General features: G+C 39.6%; 1 protein-coding gene across 13 annotated transcripts in view; it reads left to right on the forward strand.

Moving 5' to 3' along the window:
- The window catches only part of AFF3 (AF4/FMR2 family member 3), a 607218-nt gene that overhangs the window by 429294 nt on the left and 156619 nt on the right, over positions 1-21305 (forward strand). For 8 of the 13 annotated variants that reach the window (XM_029232773.1, XM_029232776.1, XM_029232778.1 and 5 more), the window contains one exon: positions 14337-14390. The exons of the other annotated variants lie outside the window; for them this stretch is intronic. In XM_029232773.1, coding sequence (XP_029088606.1) covers positions 14337-14390 — 54 coding nt within the window. The remainder of the gene's footprint in view (positions 1-14336; positions 14391-21305) is intronic. 13 annotated transcript variants of the gene reach the window in all.

The following is a 21305-nucleotide window of genomic DNA, read 5'->3' on the forward strand; positions in this document are numbered from 1 at the left end:
GGAGATTTGTGAGCAGTGAAAGTTTGAAGCATCACCCCACATTCTTGTCTCTTTGAGCAAAACAGACTTAGTCATCCATCTCATATCCTGCCTCTTGAACTAGAAACAGCAGAAATAAAGCCTGAGGCTGCAAGTATCCCTCTTAAAAGTGGAGAATTCTAAACTTGATCCTCCCAAAGAACCTTCTAACCGTGGTCTGTTATAATTAGGCAAGAGGAGCAGCTCATTATGAATAAAGAGCAGGGACTCAGGATGCCTTAGACTTGCGTAGCATTTTACAGTCTCTGTGTGGTATCCTATCTGAGCTTTATCTATGCAGACAGATAGGTAAGGCAATATCCTTATTTCATATATAAGGAATCTAAGGATCAGAAAAGTCATTCAACTTAAGTGAAAAAATTGGGAGACACATCTTTGGATATTCAGCTTTTTTGGCCATTTACCATACTGAGGGGTCAGGGGATCTTAGGAGACAAAACAAAGTCATAAGTCAGAACCAAGGAGAAAAGTGGGGACCCATTTATTTGTTAAGTGGTAAGTGTATTAGTTTGCTAGGGCTGCTGTAACAAAGTAGCATAGACTGGGTCCCTTAAACAACTGAAATTTATTGTCTCAGTTCTGGAGGCTAGAAGCCCAAGATCAGTCATTAGGGTTTGTTTCTCCTGTGAAAGAAGGATCAATTCCAGACCTTGTTCGTTGTTTTGGTGATAAACATCTTCCCCCTGTGTTTCTTCACATCATCTTCCTTCTCTGCATGTCTCTGTGTCCAAATTTCCCCCTTTTATAAAAATACTAGTTATGTTGGATTATCGCCCACCCTAATGTTCTCATTTTAACTTGATTACCCTGTGAAGATGCTATCTCAAAATAAAATCACATTCTGAAGTACTGGAGGTTAGGACTTCAACATGTGGATTTTGAGAGGACACTCAACATTAAGGGTCAGAGCAATCAAAATGACTTAGAAGCCAGGTTAGGAGAATCAGGAGTATACAGATGCCAGAAGATGGAACAAGGTGATAAAACAGACCAAAAATTATGAGCTCCATGGAAACCAAAGAGGTGAAGGAGAGCTGAAAACTGTAAATAACATACACACAGGCACTAGGAAAGATACCTCTTCTACAGTTGTGGTTTGGTGGGACAGACTTGGCTTCAGTAATGCCTATACATCCCTCTCTCTGTATAGTTCCATGACCTCTGAGTCATTTAAAGCCACTTTTTGGTTTTAAATTGTAGTATAAAATTGAGAGTATCCAGACAGCTCATTTTATGAAAAAGCATCTTTCCTCACTAGCCTCTTTTAAAAACGAGAGATTAGCATTGTTTGCAGTGTCCAAGACATGGAAGCAACCTAAGTGTTCACTGATGGATGAATGGATAAAGAAAATGTGGTATCTGTACACAATGGAATATTATTCAGCCATAGAGGGAAATCCTGCTACTTGCGACAACATGGATTGACCTTGAGGGCATCATCCTAAGTGAAATAAGTCAGGCAGAGAAAAACAAATACCATATGACCTCATTTGTATGTAAAATCTTAAAAAAAAAAAAAGGGCTTCCCTGGTGGCACAGTGGTTGAGAGTCCGCCTGCCGATGCAGGGGACACGGGTTCGTGCCCTGGTCCGGGAAGATCCCACGTGCCGCGGAGCGGCTGGGTCCATGAGCCATGGCCGCTGAGCCTGCACGTCCGGAGCCTGTGCTCCGTAACGGGAGAGGCCACAATGGTGAGAGGCCCGCGTACCGCAAAGAAAAAAAAAAAAACTCTGGATGAAATATTTTTTACAAAACAAAACTATTTAAAGACACTAGAGGCTGATCAAAAGAAGGCAGAAATATTGGCAATTTGATCCTTGAGAGAAAGAATTGGAATGCATGAGACCTACATTTTTACAGCTTCTCTCCTGAGGGCACTCCCCATTCCACCAAGAGTAACTACAACTCAAGGCCATAGTCATATATTCTTGAAGTGTATGAGGATGGAGTTCAAGGCTGCCAGAGTGGCTGGGATTTAAGGGAAGAAATTCCAGAAAGGAGGCAGCCATAGAGAAGAGAGTTCCACTTCTGTATATAAATTCTCCTCCATGCTCGGGTGACTTCTAAACTGCATAGGTATCAGAGAAAGGCCAGTGAGCCCAGTGGAAGACAATAGCTAGAGAGCTGAAAAGCTGAGAAGACATTTCAGTAGCTGCCTACTGCCTACAAAGATTGCCTGTAGAGTTTGGAATTTGAATCTCACCCAAGTTATAGGGACTTGGCAAACACTTAGGTTTTTGTCTGAACCCTCAGGAAGACCTCGCCTTAAGAATAAAGGATTCATCCTTAAAACTAAGGGCAAAACCAAAGTAGGTCATAACAAAGTGTAATCCTAAAGCATTCACAGGTTCAGCTAGTAATTTGTCTGAAGCAAAAATGTTAACACTCTTTAAAGGAATAAAACAGATCTAGAGCCTCTATTACATGTCATTCATAATATTTATTATCTAATCAAAGATTAACAGATATGTATAGAAATAGGAAATTGTTATCCATAATCAAGTAAAAATGTAATTGCTATAATAGAACTTGAAGTAACCTAAATGTTGGAATTTTCAGGCAATAACTTTAAAGCAGGTGTTAAAATATATTCAAGAATATAAAGGAAAACATGGTCATAATAATTGAAAGAAGAAGACTCTCAGCAGGGAAATGGAAATGATTAAAAAGAACCAAGTGAAAATTCTGGAACTGAAAAGTAAAATACTTGAAACAAAAATTTCACTGGATAGCCTTAGTGAAGAATGGAAATGACCAAATAAAGGGTAAGTAAACTTAAAGTCAGATCAATAAGCATTATCCAATGTGCAGAACAGTGAGAATGAAGATTAAAAACAATAAACAGAACCTCAGTGAATTACAGGACAATATCAAGTAGTATAATATACATGTAATTGGGGTCTGAGAAGGAGAGGACAGAAAAAACAGATCAGAAAAAATATTCAAAGAGATAATGGCTGAAGGCATCCCAAACTGGCTGAACACCTTAACTTACAAATGCAAGAAGCTTAACAAATCTTAAGCAGGATAAATAAAATAAAACCACACCTTGAAACGTTACAGTAAAATTGCTAAAACCTATATTAAAGATAAAGAGAAAAATCTTGAACATTGCCGGAGATAAATGACATATTAGGTAAAAGGTAACAGTGACGCAGTTAACCAAAGGATTCCCACCACCGACAACAGAGGCTAGAATATAATGCAACGGCATCTTTAAAGTGCTGGAAGACAAAATAAAAACAATAAATTAAAAAAAATAAATAACTTTATCAAGCTAGAATTCTAAATCTAGCAAAAATATCCTTCAAAACAAGGTGAAATAAAGACATTTTTGGTTTTTCAAAATCTGAGAGAATTTATTTCCAGAAGGCCTGCACTACAATCAGTGATAAAGGAAATTTGTCAGGCTGAAGGGGAATAATCTCAGGGGGAAGTTCAGACCTACACGAAGGAAGTATTTACAGGAAATGATAAATATTTATGTAAATACAAAAGATTATGTAATGTAAAAAACAAAATACTCTTTTATGGGACTTATGATGTATGTAGATGTAAAATGTATGACAAAAATACCACAAAGGATAAGAGAGGGCAAATGGAATTGCATGACTCTAAGATTCTTATATTTTACGTGAAGTGATACAATATTAAATCCAAGTAGACTGGCAATAAGTTAAGGATGCATAGTATAATAGCCAGAAAAAACACTAAAAAAAAAAATACCAAAAAAAGCATAAATGTCATTGGAGGGATTAAAATAAAATACCAAAATAAATTAGATTTGAAAGACTGCCTACTGTCTATAAGATATACAATTTAAATATAAAAACACAGTAGGTTGAAGCCAGAAGAGGAAAAGATAGACTGTGTAAACAGTAAGCATAAGAAAGCTAGTGTGACACTATTAAACTACCATACAGACTTCTAGACAAAGAGTATTAGAATAGGTAAAAAGAACATTTTATCATGCTAAAAAGGTCAGTTAATGAGGAAAACAGACCAGTCATAAATATGTACATATTTACTAAGAGATTATCAAAATATATGAAACAAAAACTGACAGAACAATAATAATAGAGATTTTTAACATCCATTTATTCAGTAATCAGTATAAAAATTAAACAAAATATTAGGAAGTATATAGAATATTTGAACATTATCAACCACTTTGATCTTATTGACATTTATAAAACACTACACTCAACTGGTGCAAGATATGTAATCTTATCAAGTACACATGAAGCAAGACCTTATTGTGCACAATAAAAGACATATCGATGAATTCCATATGATTAAAATCTTGCAGAATGTGTTCCGTGATCACAGCATGGTTATATTATAAGTCAATAGCAATGAAATTCTAGAAAATGCCTAATATTTGAAAGTTAAATAACATTTCTAAATAGTTTTTGAGTTAGAGTAAATCACAAAGGAAATTAGAAAAAATTTTAACTGAATGAAAATGCATGTACAGTTTAGGAAAATTTATGGGCTTTGCTAAAACAATACACACAACAAAAAAATGTATAGCTTTACATGACTAGAAAAGAACAAAGTTGAACATCAGTAATTTATGTTTCCACTTTACGAAGCTAGAAAGGAAGAATAAATTAAACCCAAATCATTAGGAAGAAGTACATAATAAAGTTAGGAATAAAAAGTTTTAAACAATAGAGAAAATTAATAAAGCCAAAATTTAGTTCTTTTAAAAATTTAGTAAAATTAACAAAACACTAACAAGTCTAATCAAAGAAGAGAGGAGGGAAACATAAATCACTAACATTAGCAAAGAAAGAGTGGGTATCACTATGTAGCCTACAGAAGTTTAAACAACAGTAACCGGATATTATGAACTACTTTGTGCTAATTAATTTGACAGCTTAGATGAAATAGCCAATTTCCTTGAAAAATACAGTTACCATAAGTAACTTACCATAACTGCCACATGAAGAAATAGAATATCTGAATGACCCTATTGCTATTAAAGAAATTGAATTTGTAATCAAAACTTTTCCACAAAGAAAATTCCTCCAGAGGCAGGTGGTTTCACTGGTAAATTCCATCAAAACTTAAATAAGAAATGTTTTTACCAATGAAACACTGACAAGTGAACTGCTAGTCTTATACAAACTCCTTCAGAAAATAGAAGAGGAAGAAAAACTACCCAATTCATTGTATAAGGCCAGTATAACCTTGATACCAAAATCTGACATAAACCTTATAAGAAAAGAAAATTGTAATCCAATATCTCTTATAAACACTAAAAAATCCTTAATAAAACATTAGCATATATGTTCCAGTGATATATGAAAAGGACATTATTCATTATAACTAAGTAGGGTTTATCACAGGAATGAATGGTTGGCTTAATGTTAGAAGAAAAATTAACGTAATCCACCGTATTAATAGAATGAAGGAGAAAAACCATATGATCCTCTAAAAAAATGAAGGCAAAGCATTTGACATGATTCAACACCCATCCATGATTTTTAAAACTCTCAGCCAACTAGTACAAGAAGGGAACTTGTTTAATCTGACAAAGGGCATCCACCCCCAGACCTACTGCTAATGTCATATTTAATGGTGAAATACCAAACACTTTCCTCCTAAGATCAAGAACATAGCAGTAATGTCTGCATTTATCACTTCTATTCAGCATTGTAGTTCTAGTCAGTACAATAAGGCAAGAAAAAGAAATAATAGGCATAAAGATTGAAAAATCTTTTGGAAAAATCTTTATGAATGATTGTTTATAGAGAAAATCCTAAGAAATTTAATAAACAACTACTAGAACCAATAAAAGAATTTAGCAGGGTCAGTTTACAAAAATCAGTTGTGTTTCTAATAGCAGTAAACAATTCCAAAATGAAATTTAAAAAGCAGTCCCATTTGCAATGATATAAAATACTTAATAAATTTAACAAAAGACATATAAGACTTGTACACTGAAAGCTATTAAACCTTGATGAGAGAAATTTTAGACTTAAATGGAGAGATATTCATAAATTGGAAGACTCCTAATGTTAATATGTCAGTTCTTCTCATAATGATATACAGATACAACACAGTGTTGATCAGAAGGCCAACAGGGCACTTTTCTAGAAAATGACAAGTTGATTCTAAAATTTTTATAGAAAAGCAAGGGTCCTAGGTAGCCAAAACAGTCTTGAAGAAGAGCAGGGTTGGAGGCCTTACAGTACCTGATTTCAAGACTTACTGGAAAACTAAAGTAATGAAGGTAGTGTGGCATTGACATGGACAGACAAATCAATGGAACAAAACAGAGTCTAGAAATAGACCCACACGTATATGGTCAACTGAGTTTTGACAAAGACAAGTCTTCAACAAATGGTGCTGGAGGAACTACTGGGGGGAAATCTGAATCTCACTTAAGACACAATTGAGATGGATCACAGACCTCCATTTAAAGGCCCGAACTATAAAGCTTCTAAAGGAAAACATGGGACAATATCGCACAACCTGCAATGATTTCTTACAGAAATCACAAAACCACAGAAAAGAAAAGAAAACCCCGATGAATTGGATTTCATCAAAATTCAAAACATCTGGTCATCAAAATGACAAGGCAAGGCACAAACTGGGAGAATATACTTGCAATACATATATCTGACAAATAGTTTGTATCCAGAATGTATAAGGAACTCTGACAATTCAATAACAAAATGATAAAGACACAAATTTTTTAAATGGGCAAAGCCTCGAACAGACAAAGAAGATATACAAATGTCCAGTAAGGAACTGAAAACATGCATTTTACTAATAATATTCATCTTCAGGGAAATGCAAATTAAAGCCACAATGAGATACCACTGTATACAGCCACTAGAATGACTAAAATTGAAAAGACCAACACCACCAAATAGTCAGGAGATATGAAGCCATTGGAACCCTAGTGCATTGCTGATGGGAGCATAAAATGGCATAACCATTTTTAAAAACTGTTCCTTTTACACATATTTATTGCGTTCCCCAGCAATTAGGCACACACTTGGTACTAGATCCAACAATTCCATTTGTAATTATTAGCATGGGAAAAAAGAGAAACGCATGTCCTTTAAAAGATTAGTACAAGAATTTGGGCTTCCCTGGTGGCACAGTGGTTGAGAGTCTGCCTGCCGATCCAGGGGACACGGGTTCGTGCCCCGGTCCGGGAAGATCCCACATGGAGCCTGCACGTCCGGAGCCTGTGCTCCGCAACGGGAGAGGCCACAACAGTGAGAGGCCCGCGTACCGCAAAAAAAAAAAAAAAAAAGGATTAGTACAAGAATTTTAATAGCAGCTTTATTCTTGATAGTCAAAAACTGGAAACCCCAATATACATCAGCTGGTAAATGGATAAACAATCTTGGTATACTGGAATACCTTCCAATATATTGGAAACATAATGGAATACTTCTAATAAAAAACAAATTCCCCAACTTGGTCTATAGATTCAATGCAATCTGAACCAAAATTCCAGCAAGGTATTTTGTGGATATCAACAAACTGATTTTAAAGTCTCATTGGAAAAGCAAAAGACATAGAATAGCCAATACAGTATTGAAGGAGAAGAACAAAGTTGGAGAACTGACTCTACCCGACTTCAAGACTTACTATAAAGCTACGGTGTTGGCAAAAGAATAGATAAGTCAATCAGTGGAACAGAATAGAGAGCCCAGAAATAGACCCATGTAAATATAGTCAGCTGGTCTTTGACAAAGGATCAAGAACAATACAATGGATAAAGATGGTCTTTAAAACAAATGGTGGTAGAACACTGCATATCCACATGCAAAAAAATGAATCTAGACACAGACCTTACACCCCTCGCTAAAATTAACCCAGAATGGATCACAGACCTAAATGTAAAACACAAAACTATAAAACTCCTAAAAGACAACATAGAAGAAAACCTACATGACCTTGAGTATGGTGATGACTTTTTAGAGCAAGTGACTAAGGTAGTGCCTGCAGAGGAAGAGCAGACTGAGATCCTGTTAGTTTGTCATCTTCACTAGGAAAGTTCTAGGAATAAGGAGCAAATGTAGATTTCCAAGCTACAGCAAAGACCACAATTTCACAGGGTCACCGTGCCTGCTTAATCCAGATTTGCCCACCACTGGCAAGTCCACGCTTAAGTCAGAGGTCAAAAGCGTAGGCTTGCAGAAAACTCCTAACAGAGGACCTGTCTGCATTTGAACGAAGTACCTATTACTTTAAAGAATAAATGAGGATTCAAAAATGACCTTCATAAATTAAGGAAATTGGATTAAACACAAATAGTTAAACTTCTAGAAGAAAAAAAATTAACAAAATGAAGCAGAAGGAAATGGTCTACCAGGTGTGTACATTGTACAGTAAAAGACTTGGAAACTCCTATAAGCTCAAACTGAATTAGAGCAGCCCATGAAATCTTATTTCTCCCAGGTTAATATAGTAGTTGGAAGTAATATATGGAAAGTGCCCATTACCTAGTAGGCACTCAGTAAATACTTATTACTGCATTTAATAGGATTCATGATTTAGAAAAGATAGAAAACAACCCTATCTCTGCAGTTGGTACAGATCAGAGCTTAATGAGAATTGTCATCTCTCCCTTAAAAAAGGTGACATGCTTAGAAAGGGTTAAGTTTACAAAGGTCTTCTAGTGAAGCCGGAGCTGTGAAGAAGAACGCAGAGTGGTCCGTCTTTTCCAGACATGTCAGCCGGAATGAGCTCTTCTCCCAGCCTTCAGACAATAGGACCAGAGGCCAGCAGTGCATGGCTTTACCTCTCCCCAAAGGAGAATGCATAGCCAGGAGGTGGCTGGAGAATTCACCTCCACCATGGACTTCTAATTTTAAATGTCTTAGAAGACTTGGATATCACTGACTGATGGAACAGAGTGGGTCTAACGGTGATGCCCAGAGCTCCTTTCCAGATGTCTGATGTGCACCTGTGAGTCATTTATAAAGGTGGAAGGTGAAGCGTGTTTATATCAATGAGAAGTATTTACCTCCATCAGTTCAGGCTGCTATAACAAGCCACTGTAGACTAGGTGGCTTATAAACAGCAGAAATTTCTCTCTCACGGTTTTGGAGCCCAGGAAGTCTAGGATCAAGGTGCCGGCAGATTCAGTGTCTGGCCCACTTCCTGGTTTGCAGATGGCCATCTTCTCGCTGTGTCCTCACATGGCAAAGAGCAGAGAGGGGAGAAGCAAGCTCTTTCGTGTCTCTTCTTATAAGGGCATTAATCCCATTCGTGACGGTTCTACCCTCATGACTAATTACCTCCCAAAGGCCCAGCTCCTAATACCATCACAATGGGGGTTAGAATTTCAACATATAAATTTGGGGGGAGGGGAACACAAACATTCAGTCCATAGTTATTTATTAAAAATATCTTATGCCCATTGTAGAATTACCTTAGAAAATGTTAAATATGGAGGGAAAATATACAGAGTAACAATTATGTGCTAAACATATAAAGAAATCTATCACTTACGCATGTGCTTTTAATAATAAGATTATACAAACTGATCATATAATAGGTTTTGGAATTTGAGAGATCAAAGTCGATTTGAGAACTGTTACCAAAAGATGTTTTTTTTTTTTTAAGAGAAGTTTAAAACCTTCCTGATATTTATTTTGGCCATAGCAATGCGTGTCTAAAATGATGAACTGTGACTGTTCTTTTAGCCCACGAGGTACCTTCCCCAGAGACTTCCTTTCCGTATCTGTTTAAGTAATTTGCCAGGCTCCTGTCTGCTAGGAAAATGAGAAATCTAGTATAGACACTTTGCCTAGAGAAAATTGGCCAGATCCCATTTCGCCAACGCTTAGACACTAAGAATAAAAAATAACGTAGGGGTCTTCCCTGGTGGTGCAAGTGGTTGGGAGTCCGCCTGCCGATGCAGGGGACACGGATTCATGCCCCGGTCCGGGAAGATCCCACATGCCGCGGAGTGGCTGGGCCCGTGAGCCACGGCCTGCGTGTCCGGAGCCCGTGCTCCGCAACGGGAGAGGCCACAGCAGTGAGAGGCCCGTGTACAGCAAAAAAAAAAAAAAAAAAAATAACGTAGGAAGGGTCTCTAGGGCTCCTTGGACCCCCTTGTTATGTAGATGAATAAATTAGACCGAAGGCCTTTGAGAGGTATGGCTTGCCCAGTGGATAAGGAGGGAAGGCCTTGACCCAGCCTTCAAAGACCAACAAGTCCAGCTGGGGCTGGGCACCATTGCTGAAGGAAAAGAGAGGTGAGAAGGCTGTCAGTTTTACCTGAAAAGGAAATTAGATGTTGCTGTTGTGTTGGTTATACCATCAGATTAAAACAGCAAACAGATCCAGGAATGTAGATTGGAAATTATGCCATCACAGAACAAGACTGCAAACCTTATCTTTCATGTTCGTACACCAGACTGGAAGGCCCATGGTCCCAGAGGTCATAGAAGAAAATTCTTCAGCAAAACTAGGAAGTCTGTTCCCCCCTCTTGTTCTGTTCCCCTCTCTTGTTTTGGTCCCCTAGACTGATGCTTTCTCTTTCCTCTACGCCTGGACTCCATCCAAACATACCTCTCCTCAGGGTGTCATCTAGGTCAGCATTTCTCAAGCTTTTTTGGGGTAATTTAAAGGGTTTTAATTTTAATTGTGATAAGATATGCATAGCATAAAATTTATAGTCTTAACCATCTTTAAGTGTGCAGTTCAGGGGCATTAAGTACATTCACATTGTTGTGGCTCCCATCACCATGAAGTATTCCCAGAACTCTTCATCTTCTCAAACTGAAACTCTGTCCCCATTAATAGGCCAAATTAATAACTTGCCATAGCTAGTAACTCTCCATTTCCTCCTCTCTCCAGCCCCTGGCAACCACTACTCTGCTTTCTGTCTCTCTAATTTTGACTACTCTAGGGACCTCATATAAGTGGAATCAGTTAGTATTTGTCCTTTCGTGTCTGGCTTATTTCACTTAGCATTATGTTTTCAAGATTCATCCATGTCGTAGCAGGTGTCAGAATTTCCTTCCTCTTCAAAAAGGCATTTTCTTTCTTTTTAAAACTGAATAATATTCCATTGTGTGTATAGACATTTTCTTTATCCATTCATCCATCAATGGACATTTGAGTTGCTTCTACCTTTTGGCTGTTGTGAATTACGCTGCTATGAACATGAGTATACAAATATCCCTTCAAGTTCCAGCTTTCATTCTTTGGAGATCATACCCATCTCAAATTTTCAAACATAACCTACCCAGTCAGCCATATGTCACATCCTATGAGAGTGTATGTTTCAAACAACAGTGTCAAAAAACAGGACCCACCATGACGCTGACATTTTCTTTTTTTTGTTAATATTTTTTAAATGCAGGTCACACTACATAAATTCATTTTTGGTCAACCCATGTTCACGAAACACAGTAGAGGTTACTGACCAACTAACGAGATAGTTTGTGCCACGGGAGTCAGGAACAAAAAGGAAACCACCTGTAGGGGCCCTGCAGTGTTTCTAACCCCAGCTTGGTCACCTGATGGAGATGATTTCTTCTGTCCTCCCAATAGCCTGGAAAGGAAGTTCTTATTTCCTGTTTTACAGATGAGGAAATCAGGGCTGAAAGAGTATAAGAAGCTTGTCCAAAGATTTGCCTCCAGTGAATCTGTCGCCCCTCCCATCTGCCACGGGCCATCTCTCTGGCCCACACTGCCTGACAGGCTAGTTTATAGGGTGCCTGGTAGGACTCCCCTCAGAGGACCCAAGGCATTCTATTAGGGCCAAGGAAAGCTTTAGCTCAAGGGAGTGACCACTCAGAAAATTTCAGGACCCATTCACAGGCTCAAGAAGTAGGTATTTGGGGTGTACGCCATGCAGGAAGGGTTAGTTTTCACCAACCCCTAACTAGACCACAGAAGCAACTGCTTCCTTCACTTAATGATTCAGGTGGACAGTATCTGAAAGTGAGTCTGGCACGTTTGCAAAGAGCTCTTTCAGTCCAAAGAGACATTCACTAATAAACTGGAGCTCCTCTGTATTCAGTGTGACTAGCAGATGGCAGTGTCTTTCTGAGTCACTCTGGCCCAGGGAGACTGTGGTAAATCAATAACTATTACCATATGTATTGATTGCAGCGCGTAATCAATAAACAGTGCCTGACGCTAACAGGCTGATTACGCTTCCTCCAAGTGTTTCCTTTCATGAAGCTGCTTCACGCTTGTGTTGAAGCCTGGCCCAGCATTTAGAACATAATACTTATTCAGTCAAAGATTATTAGTATGAGTAAATGAACGAATGCAGGATAACACAGAAGATGTCTGGAATATATCCGCTGTGCATTTCGTGTATCTTCTTTCAGAAATACCGTTAGCTTGATTTGTGCTTTCTTTTCTATGGATTTTAATTAGATATAAATCTGCAAAATGCAGAGCTTGTATATTTACAAACTGAGTTCTCCCCCGTCCCTCCCACCCCCAGATCACAGATTCTCTTTGCACCCCTATGCCTCTAATGCTGGTCCCCTCTCAGGCAGCCTAGTACCAAAATGCTACTCCCCAAGCATTCAGTGTCTTATCTTGTGTCAGGCACTCTGCCGGACACGTTGTCTTATTTCAGTCTCACAACAACCCAGCGAGGTGACATTACTACATCTCATATTACAGAAGGGATAATCGAGGTGTCAGTGAGTGAGACCTCACAGTTGGCAGTGGCAGAGCTGAGATCCCAGCGGGGTCAGAGCCACTTGGAGGCGCTGCTTTAGGTCTGGTGCAGAGGGCGCACGGACTAGAAGAGATACTAAGGAAGAAATTCTGTTTCTGAGCAGAGGGCTGGCATTTCCCTTCAAGCCCTGAATATCTGCTGTCCTTCCATAGTGTCGAGAGCATTGCAGCCCACAGAGCCTGTGAGGAAGCTCGCGGAAGGAGACAGGAGGAAGCCTGGTTACAGGCGATGAGTCAGGGTGGTATTATCTGCCCGGTGATGGAGGTCTTGGAAGTAGTAAAGGCTGGAGTCTGGAATTCATCTGACAGTCCGAGTAGCTGGCAGAAGTCGAAGAACAGCTCCCTGGCCCCGGCCCACCTGCTCACCTCAAAGGGCCTTCTGCTGTTGGCAGAGTGTATTTCGGTAAAGCAGTGCTCACATGATCCCCACAAAAACATGTAAAATATTTAAGCCTCTGCCCTCAGGGCTCTGCCACAGAGAATTCCATCTCCACTCTGAGCTTCTTAAGTGACTGAAATATACAAAGGGACAGGGACTGTAGGGATAACGGGCAGATGACCAAGCATTCACACACACGCGCGCACTCACCCATCTGTGTTAAGCAGGCCATTCCTGCTTGAAAAATGAGGGCTCCGTGGGACTTAAAGCGTTTCTTTCAAATAGTACCAGTGTCAGTATATCATGATGAAGAGGTAGCAAATACTAACTATAAGCCAGACTGTGTACTAAATGCTTTCTAAAAATAGGAGAGCTGTATAATATAACAGTGATGCAGGGACAGCCGGTGTAAACGGAACACAGGATCACCCTGCAGATGAATCAATTCTTTGAATCCTCATAGCAACTGGGAAACGTCGACAGCATTAGAACCTCCCTTTTTATAGATAAAGAAACCGAGGCTATAAGAGCTTACACAGGTGGTGTGGCCCAGCCAGGATATTCCCCTACAGTTGTCTGACTTGAAAGCCCCCTTTCTTTGATGCCACCTTAAACTGCAGACACGTGCGCCGCACCATCGTGTGGATCTAAGCAGTGCTGGGCTCAAAACACAGACAAAGTTACGAGTGACCAGATGGCAGGAAACCCAGCGACTGGAGACTGTTTCATTTGAAAGTCTGTTTAACACTAAAGCTAGAGGATTGAGTTAGATGAATTGGCTTGTAGGGATGGGGGAGAGAGTAGTATTAATTTGCTTTTGGAGTTTTGGCAAGTAAGGAAAATAATAAGCAGAGTGAGACAAGAAAAACAAGCACTAGTTGGATGGAACTGGTAATCGTATAGCCTCACTTCTTGAAACAGGATGATGTTACTTTCACTCAACCCCAGAAGCAGATTACTCTGAAAACAGAGGATTATTTAATGGTTAAATACGTAAAATATCATTGTTTTTAATTTTGAAAAAAATAGATATTATCCATTTGACCACAAGAAAAAAACTCTTTTTTCTCATGAGCCAGTTGTAAAAATGGAGACATTCTCTAATTTTGTGAGTTTTGTTTTCCTATTGACAGTTTTGACTAGGTCGTATGACTCTCGCTCCTTAAATGTACTGAGCATTTATTATGTGCTAGGCACTATTCTAAGCATTTTACTCATATTATTCTCACAGCTCTCTGGGATGGTTATCCCCATTTACTGATAAGGGAAATGATGCACTGAGAGGGTAAGTAACTGGCCCAGAGTCACACAGCTAGTGTGTGACAGAGCTGGGATTTGAACTCATTTTGCCTCCTGAGCCCATGCTTTTAACTACGCTTCTATACAGCCTTCATTTCAGCTATTAGACTTCAAATTACTTCCAAATACTGTATATTAATGTGTCTCTGAACAAGAGAACAGCATTTCTGAATTGTGTGATACCCCTGGGTATACTCAAGATGTTGAAAAATACACTTGAATTAATAATTAGCATAGGGCTTCCCTGGTGGCGCAGTGGTTGAGAGTCCACCTGCCAATGCAGGGGACACGGGTTCGTGCCCCGGTCCAGGAAGATCCCACGTGCCGTGGAGCAGCTGGGCCCGTGAGCCATGGCCGCTGAGCCTGCGCGTCCGGAGCCTGTGCTCCGCAACGGGAGAGACCACAACAGTGAGAGGCCCGCGTACCGGAAAAAAAAAAAAAGATTAGCATAATTAAGATTTTAATCTTATCTATAAATGTCTGTAGCATATCATTATTTCTACCTTCCCCTTAAAATGTCCAAGAGGTGATCGTTTCATTACATTTTGAAGTACATTTGAATTCTGTTGCTTTTTCTAATAATACTGTTACCAGTCGTGCCGCACAGCCTCAGAGTAAGAACAGCAGAGGGTCAGTGCCTTTGCAAGTACTAAATTGGAGGTTCAAATTTTGAAGAAAAGTGAGCCATTAAAACTTGAATATTTGTACGGTTTTTGTTGCTTGGACTAAAATTGCATGTTTCCTGAGGGACCGATTTTGCAAGTTCTGGATTCGGGTGGTGCTGGGTTAGCCCTGAAACCCTGGCTGGACTTCTTCAGTATCGAGATGTGATATCCTCTGTGGAGCTTTTAGTAAAACTTGATTGATCAAAAATAAATTGAAGTAATGCCTCAGAAAATGTTACACCTAGACCAAAAGCATTCAGGAGGACGGGAATGGAAATGTCTCTTCTTCCAGTTGTTGTAAATAGATGTCTTTGTTGTTTCATGTCCCTCTGTTTAACCTCCAAACTAGGACTGCCAGATTAAATACCAGACACCCAGTTCCATTTGAATTTCAGATGAACAAGGAATAGTTTTTGAGTGTAAGTATGTCTCACGCAGTATTTGGGACATACACTAAAAAACACGTTTTTTTACCAGAAATTTGAATTTCACTGGTGATCCTGTATTGTTTTAAAATTATTATTAATTAATTTTTTTATTTTTGACTGTGTTGGGTCTTCGTTGCTGCGTGCAGGCTTTCTCTAGTTGCAGCGAGCGGGGGCTACTCTTCGTCGCGGTGCATGGGCTTCTCACTGTGGTGGCTCCTCTTGTTGCGGAGCACGGGCTCTAGGCACGCGGGCTTCAGTAGCTGTGGCTTGTGGGCTCTAGAGTGCAGGCTCAGTAGTTGTGGCACATGGGCTTAGTTGCTCCGCGGCATGTGGGATCTTCCCAGACCAAGGCTTGAACCTGTGTCCCCTGCACTGGCAGGCAGGTTCTTAACCACTGCGCCACCAGGGAGCCCCAGGATTCTTTATTTTTATTTGCTAACTCCAGCAACCGTGCCAAATCTCACATAGACTGTAGGGCCAAGTGGACTTTCATTTAAATCCATAATTTATCAAAGGATAGAAGAGAGACAGGGTGAAGAAGGGAGAGAAAAGAGAAGGGAGAGGAGGTAAAGTAATAGGAGGAGAAAGAGAGAAAGTAAGAATGAATTCGGGCAATCTGCCAAGTAAAATAACTAACATTCTGCAAGAAAGAAATTCTAAAACAGGTCATAGGATGGAAAAAGTCTGTTTCACAGACTCTTTGGCCTGAACATTGGCCAAAAAAAAAAAAAAAAAAAGGCATCCTATTAACATCTGAATACCAAAGCTCATCCAGGAATGGAAAGATTTGGAATTTGAAGGTTCTTAGCTTTCAACTTGGTTAGAATACCCCAATTCTTTATTAATTGCAAGGAGGATTTTGTTTTTTCAGTGAGATGCTTCGGTAATTCGATATCAAAGAAAGCTAGCTCATTTCCGTTTATGTTACTAAGATGCATTCGAAACTTCGCGGGTCGTGTTTTGTTTGCTTGCCTTGCGCTGACATGCAAAAACCTATCAGATGCCAGATAGGAGAATTTACCTCTGTTTAAAAATCACACAGTTCTGCTGTGAAGCATGAAGATGGATTTTTTTTTTAAGTGAAAAAATATTAACTGACAGCTCAAGACAGGTTTTTTTCTTTAATCTCTAACCAGACAAATTACTATAAGCAAGAACCCTCTTGCCTTAATCCTGGACACGTCACAGATGTGACAGTGTTCTGTAGGAGATGGCTTTTTAACTGTGGATGAGGGAAAATAACCTTTGGAATTTTTAGGATGTTATTACAAGCAAGTTTACTAGTTTTTGACTTACTAAGCCACAGCTGGAGCCAGCCTTCATCGGGGTAAGAATATTTTCATGCTGCTATTATATCGTTCGTATTTCAAGTGTAGGATTATTACATTGGGGGGAGTATGGCCTTTGAGGCTTGTACTGTCTGTTGAGAATGCAAATGTGAATGTCCTATAAAAAGAGAGAAACTGACTGCTTCCGTCTGTGCCGTAAACTTAAAGACTCCGACAGATGAGGTACTGGGGCTGCTGGAGCAGGAATTGGATCACACCACCATTTTGGATAAAAGAAAATGTTGTATTTCTCTGGGAGGCATTAAAAGAGCTGGGCTTGCAGCCTCCCTCAAAGCCAAACAATTATGTGTCAGGTTATCATTTCTGTAGTTGTTGTATTGTTGCTGCTGCTTAAAAAAAAAAAAAGAAAAATCAACAGAAGAGGGCAAGGAATTTTCAGACCAAATTAATTGTGAATCTGCTTGATCAGATTTTCTTTCGAATTAATGAAACATGAACCATCGTTGCTTTTTCTACCACCTTGTCTCCATTCTGCATCTTACTGTTTCTTTCATAAGGTACAGTGTGTCGTTAGTTCAGAGAAAGAACAATGTTATTCTATATGCTTTCCCTTAAAGAGACTTCAAAAAATTCCAGCGTCTCTCCAAATAGCAGAGATGACCTCCCCACCAGCCTGGCTGCCTGTGGAAATGCACTGAGAAGCCACAGGGAATCATATCAGTCCACCTGTGACAGCCAGGCTAGGAGCAGGTGCTGTTTTGATAGGAAAAATGTCCAAAGGAAATTGCCAGGTGATATCAACAACAGAGAACCAATCTGTATGGCGACTTCAGCATCCTTTCCAACCAGGTGGCTTTTTCAATCCCATTTCTTGACCGTGTTTCTTAACCAGGGTGCACGTCAGATCACCTGGGGAGCTTTTAAAAATATTAATAGCTGTGCTCTGCAGAGTCAACGTCTGCCCGCCCCCGTGATTTTGATACACGTCTTTGGTTGAAAACATACTAGGAGGTCTCAAACCCAGCTAACCATCAGAATCACTGAGAAGGCTTTAAAATTCAGGTTCCTGGGCTCCCTCCGCCAGAAATTCTTATTCAGTGGGGCTGGGTTGAGGCCTAGGAATCTGTATTTTTTTAAGTTTCCCAATTAGTGTTGCTGGTGAGTCAGATTTGGAAACCCCCTTTGCCCCAACTGGATTACATAAATTTCATTGAGAAAAGCATTTTGGGTTAAAAAGAAAATTAATCATGTATACAGAGCCTTTGGAGCAGCATCCTATACTTTCACTGTTTTCACCTTCAATTTTTCCCTAGCTTCGTGCCTCCCTGCTTCTCTCCCATCCCGGAGGAAGAAATGCCTGATCCTTTTCCCCTCTGGTTCCCTGACCTCATCTCCTCCCTCCATCCTTCTCCAGGCCTGGCTTGTTCTTTCCTTAGGTACTCTTCCTCCTACAGCATACTCATATTTTCCCAAACTAAACAAAATCCCCACACCCATCAACCATGGTAGCTGCTGAGCTGTGGAAGTCGTTCTCTCTCTCCCAGTCCTTGAACGTCTCGTGGGCCCTGCTTTCTGGCCACCTGTCCACTGCATCTGGTTTCGGGCATCTGTACATGTGGGCCACCATGATCTATTTGTCATCGGGCCAAACCAGTGGCCCTTTCCCAGTCCTTAACTTCCTTGACGTCTTGGCAGCCTATGACCTGTCAATCATGCCCTCTTTGAACCATCTACTCTTTGTCTGCCATCTGACTGCACTCCCTTGGTTGTTTTGTTTTGGTTTTTTACCAGGGTTCAATCTTTGGTCTGTTTCTTTTTCTCTGCATCCTCCTCATGGTGAGCTCATCCACTCCTGCCGCTTTCACTCTCGTCTCTGTCCAGGAGCCTACTGCACTGAGATCCCTAACTGTGATGTTTTCCTTGAGCTCCTAACCAGTCTTTACAGCCAGCGACTGAGACCTTAGATCCTACATGTTCAGAATCTCACATTCCTCTCCACCCTCCCCCCAGCTCTTTCTCTTATTCACCTACTTTTCTTAGTGCTGCCTCACAGACTCAAAACCATGGACTTTCTCTCCTTCCTTAGCTCCAGAGCCCAATCACTTGCTGTATCCTATCACATTCTGTTTTTGCAGCCTCTCCTACCTAATTCTGTTCCTTTACATCTCCATGGCCACACCTTTGTTCATGCCTTCCGTGCTTCATTCCCAGCCCTCTATAGAAGCCTGATCTCCCTGCTACCCGTTTCTTCATTCCAACTATATGATTAATGTATCTAGAGTACAGTTCTGATCATGTCGAAATGTGAGTTAGCCAGGTATTAGCACACTGACCTAGGAACATAATACATTCCATGATACAGAACTGCTAGAAAAGCAATAAAGGGCAAGGAACATGATTAGTTGCTTGTTGGTTTTAATTTCCAGAATTCAGAGATAGTATAGAAACCAAATTCTGAAAGTGGAGTGGCTCTCCATGGTGGGATCTGTACCTTCTGAGACAAGTACTTCATTTTACCCAATTACAGCGACAGATGTGATACTGTATATTGATACTGACCATCTGCCTGGGGCTTTTAGACAGATGTTCAGACATCTGCGGTCTGAACTATAGTGGATGGTTATATTCTTACGTTTCTTTAAACTGCATTGATGGGCATAAAGGAGGGTATGTTATGTGGGGTACCTGCAGCCTGTTGCCTGTACAAATAGGGTGTTACTAGTACAAGAATGGCTTGAGACCTCAAGGTCATACCTGAAGTTCAGGGACCACAGGGCTTTATATTTTGGACCCAGCCTTCTAAAACTCTATTCTTATCCCAGGTGAACTGTTGTAGCTTTCATAGTGGAGAGGATAAAGGGACTTTAATAGAGGTAACTTTTCTATACTTCAAAGTGGATACCATTAGGCTGTGATAAGTTATCTATGTGTATGGCATTACCTAAAGCAACCCATAAGGAATCTATACAAAGCAACATACTCAAAAACACTATAAATAAATTAAAACAGAGCTCTGAGAAAGGTACTAGTAAGCCATATGAAGGCCAAAAAAAAGAGGAATAAGAAGCCAAAGGAAAAAACTAGTATACAATGGATAATATGGCAGACTTAATACTCTAATATTATCATTAATTACATTCAATGTAAATGGTCTAAATACAGCAAGTAAAACATAGAAATTGGTAGAGTGGATTTTTTTTTAATGACCCAACTATTTACTGTTTACAAGAAACTCACTTCAAACATAATGACATGGGTAGGTTAAAAGTAAAAATGTCAGAAAATACATCATGCAAAAAGTAATAAAAAAATCAAGAGTGGCTATATTAATATAAAAAGTAGATTTTACAGCAAATAAAATTACTAGGGACAAAGAGGAAAATTACATAAAGATAAAAGGATCAACCCAGCAAGAAGATATACCAATCAGAAATGTGTGTGGAGAAACAACAGCGCTTAAAAATAAATTAATCAAAAACTGATAGACCAGAAAAGATAAATAGACAAATCCACAATTATAGTTAGGGACTTCAAAACCCTACTTTCAGCAATTAATAGACTAGACTACTAGACAGGAAATCAGCAAGAATATAGACGAACTGAAAATACCAGCAAACAGGATCTAATCGATATTAATAGAACACTTAACCCAACAACAGTAGAATACACATTCTTTTCAATCGCCCATGAAACATTCACCAAGATAAGCCTTATTGTGGGACATAAAACAAACCCTAACAAATTTAAAAGAATTGCAATCATATACAGTATGTTCTCTCACCATAACAGAATCAAACTAAAAATCAGTAATGGAAAGATAACAGGAAAATTTCCAAACACTTGGAAATTAAACAGCACACTTCTGAATAACCCATAGGTCAAAAAGGAAATTTATAATATACATAGAAAGAAAAATGAAAACACAGCCAAAAAAAAGAGGCAGCACAGCATATCAAAATTTGTGGGATATAGCTAACAGTACCAAGATGGAAATTTACAGCACTAAATGCTTACAGTAGACTTGAGTAAAGATCTGAAATCAGTTAGCTAAATCCTACTTCAAGAAACTAGAAAAAGCAGAGCAAAATAAAGCCAAGGCAAGCAGAAGAAAGGAAGTAATACAGCTAAGAGCAGAAATCAGTGAAACTGAAAACATGAAAACAATAGAGAAAGTTAATAAACAAAAGCTGATTCTTTGAAGAAATTACTAAAGTTCTAGCAAGGTTGAAGATAACAAGAGAGAAAACACAAATCAAGAGTGAATCAAGGGAGGGCTTCCCTGGTGGCGCAGTGGTTGAGAGTCCGCCTGCCGATGCAGGGGACACAGGTTCGTGCCCCAGTCCGGGAGGATCCCACATGCCGCGGAGAGGCTGGGCCTGTGAGCCATGGCCGCTGAGCCTCTGCGTCCGGAGCCTGTGCTCCACAACGGGAGAGGCCACAGCAGTGAGAGGCCCACGTGCCGCAAAAAAAAAAAAAAAAAAAGAGTGAATCGAGGGATAACAGTATAGACCCTGCAGAT

Source organism: Monodon monoceros, unplaced genomic scaffold (assembly GCF_005190385.1).
Source record: "Monodon monoceros isolate NGI ecotype Baffin Bay Population unplaced genomic scaffold, NGI_Narwhal_1 Super_Scaffold_19, whole genome shotgun sequence".
NCBI classification, from domain to species: Eukaryota; Metazoa; Chordata; class Mammalia; order Artiodactyla; family Monodontidae; genus Monodon; species Monodon monoceros.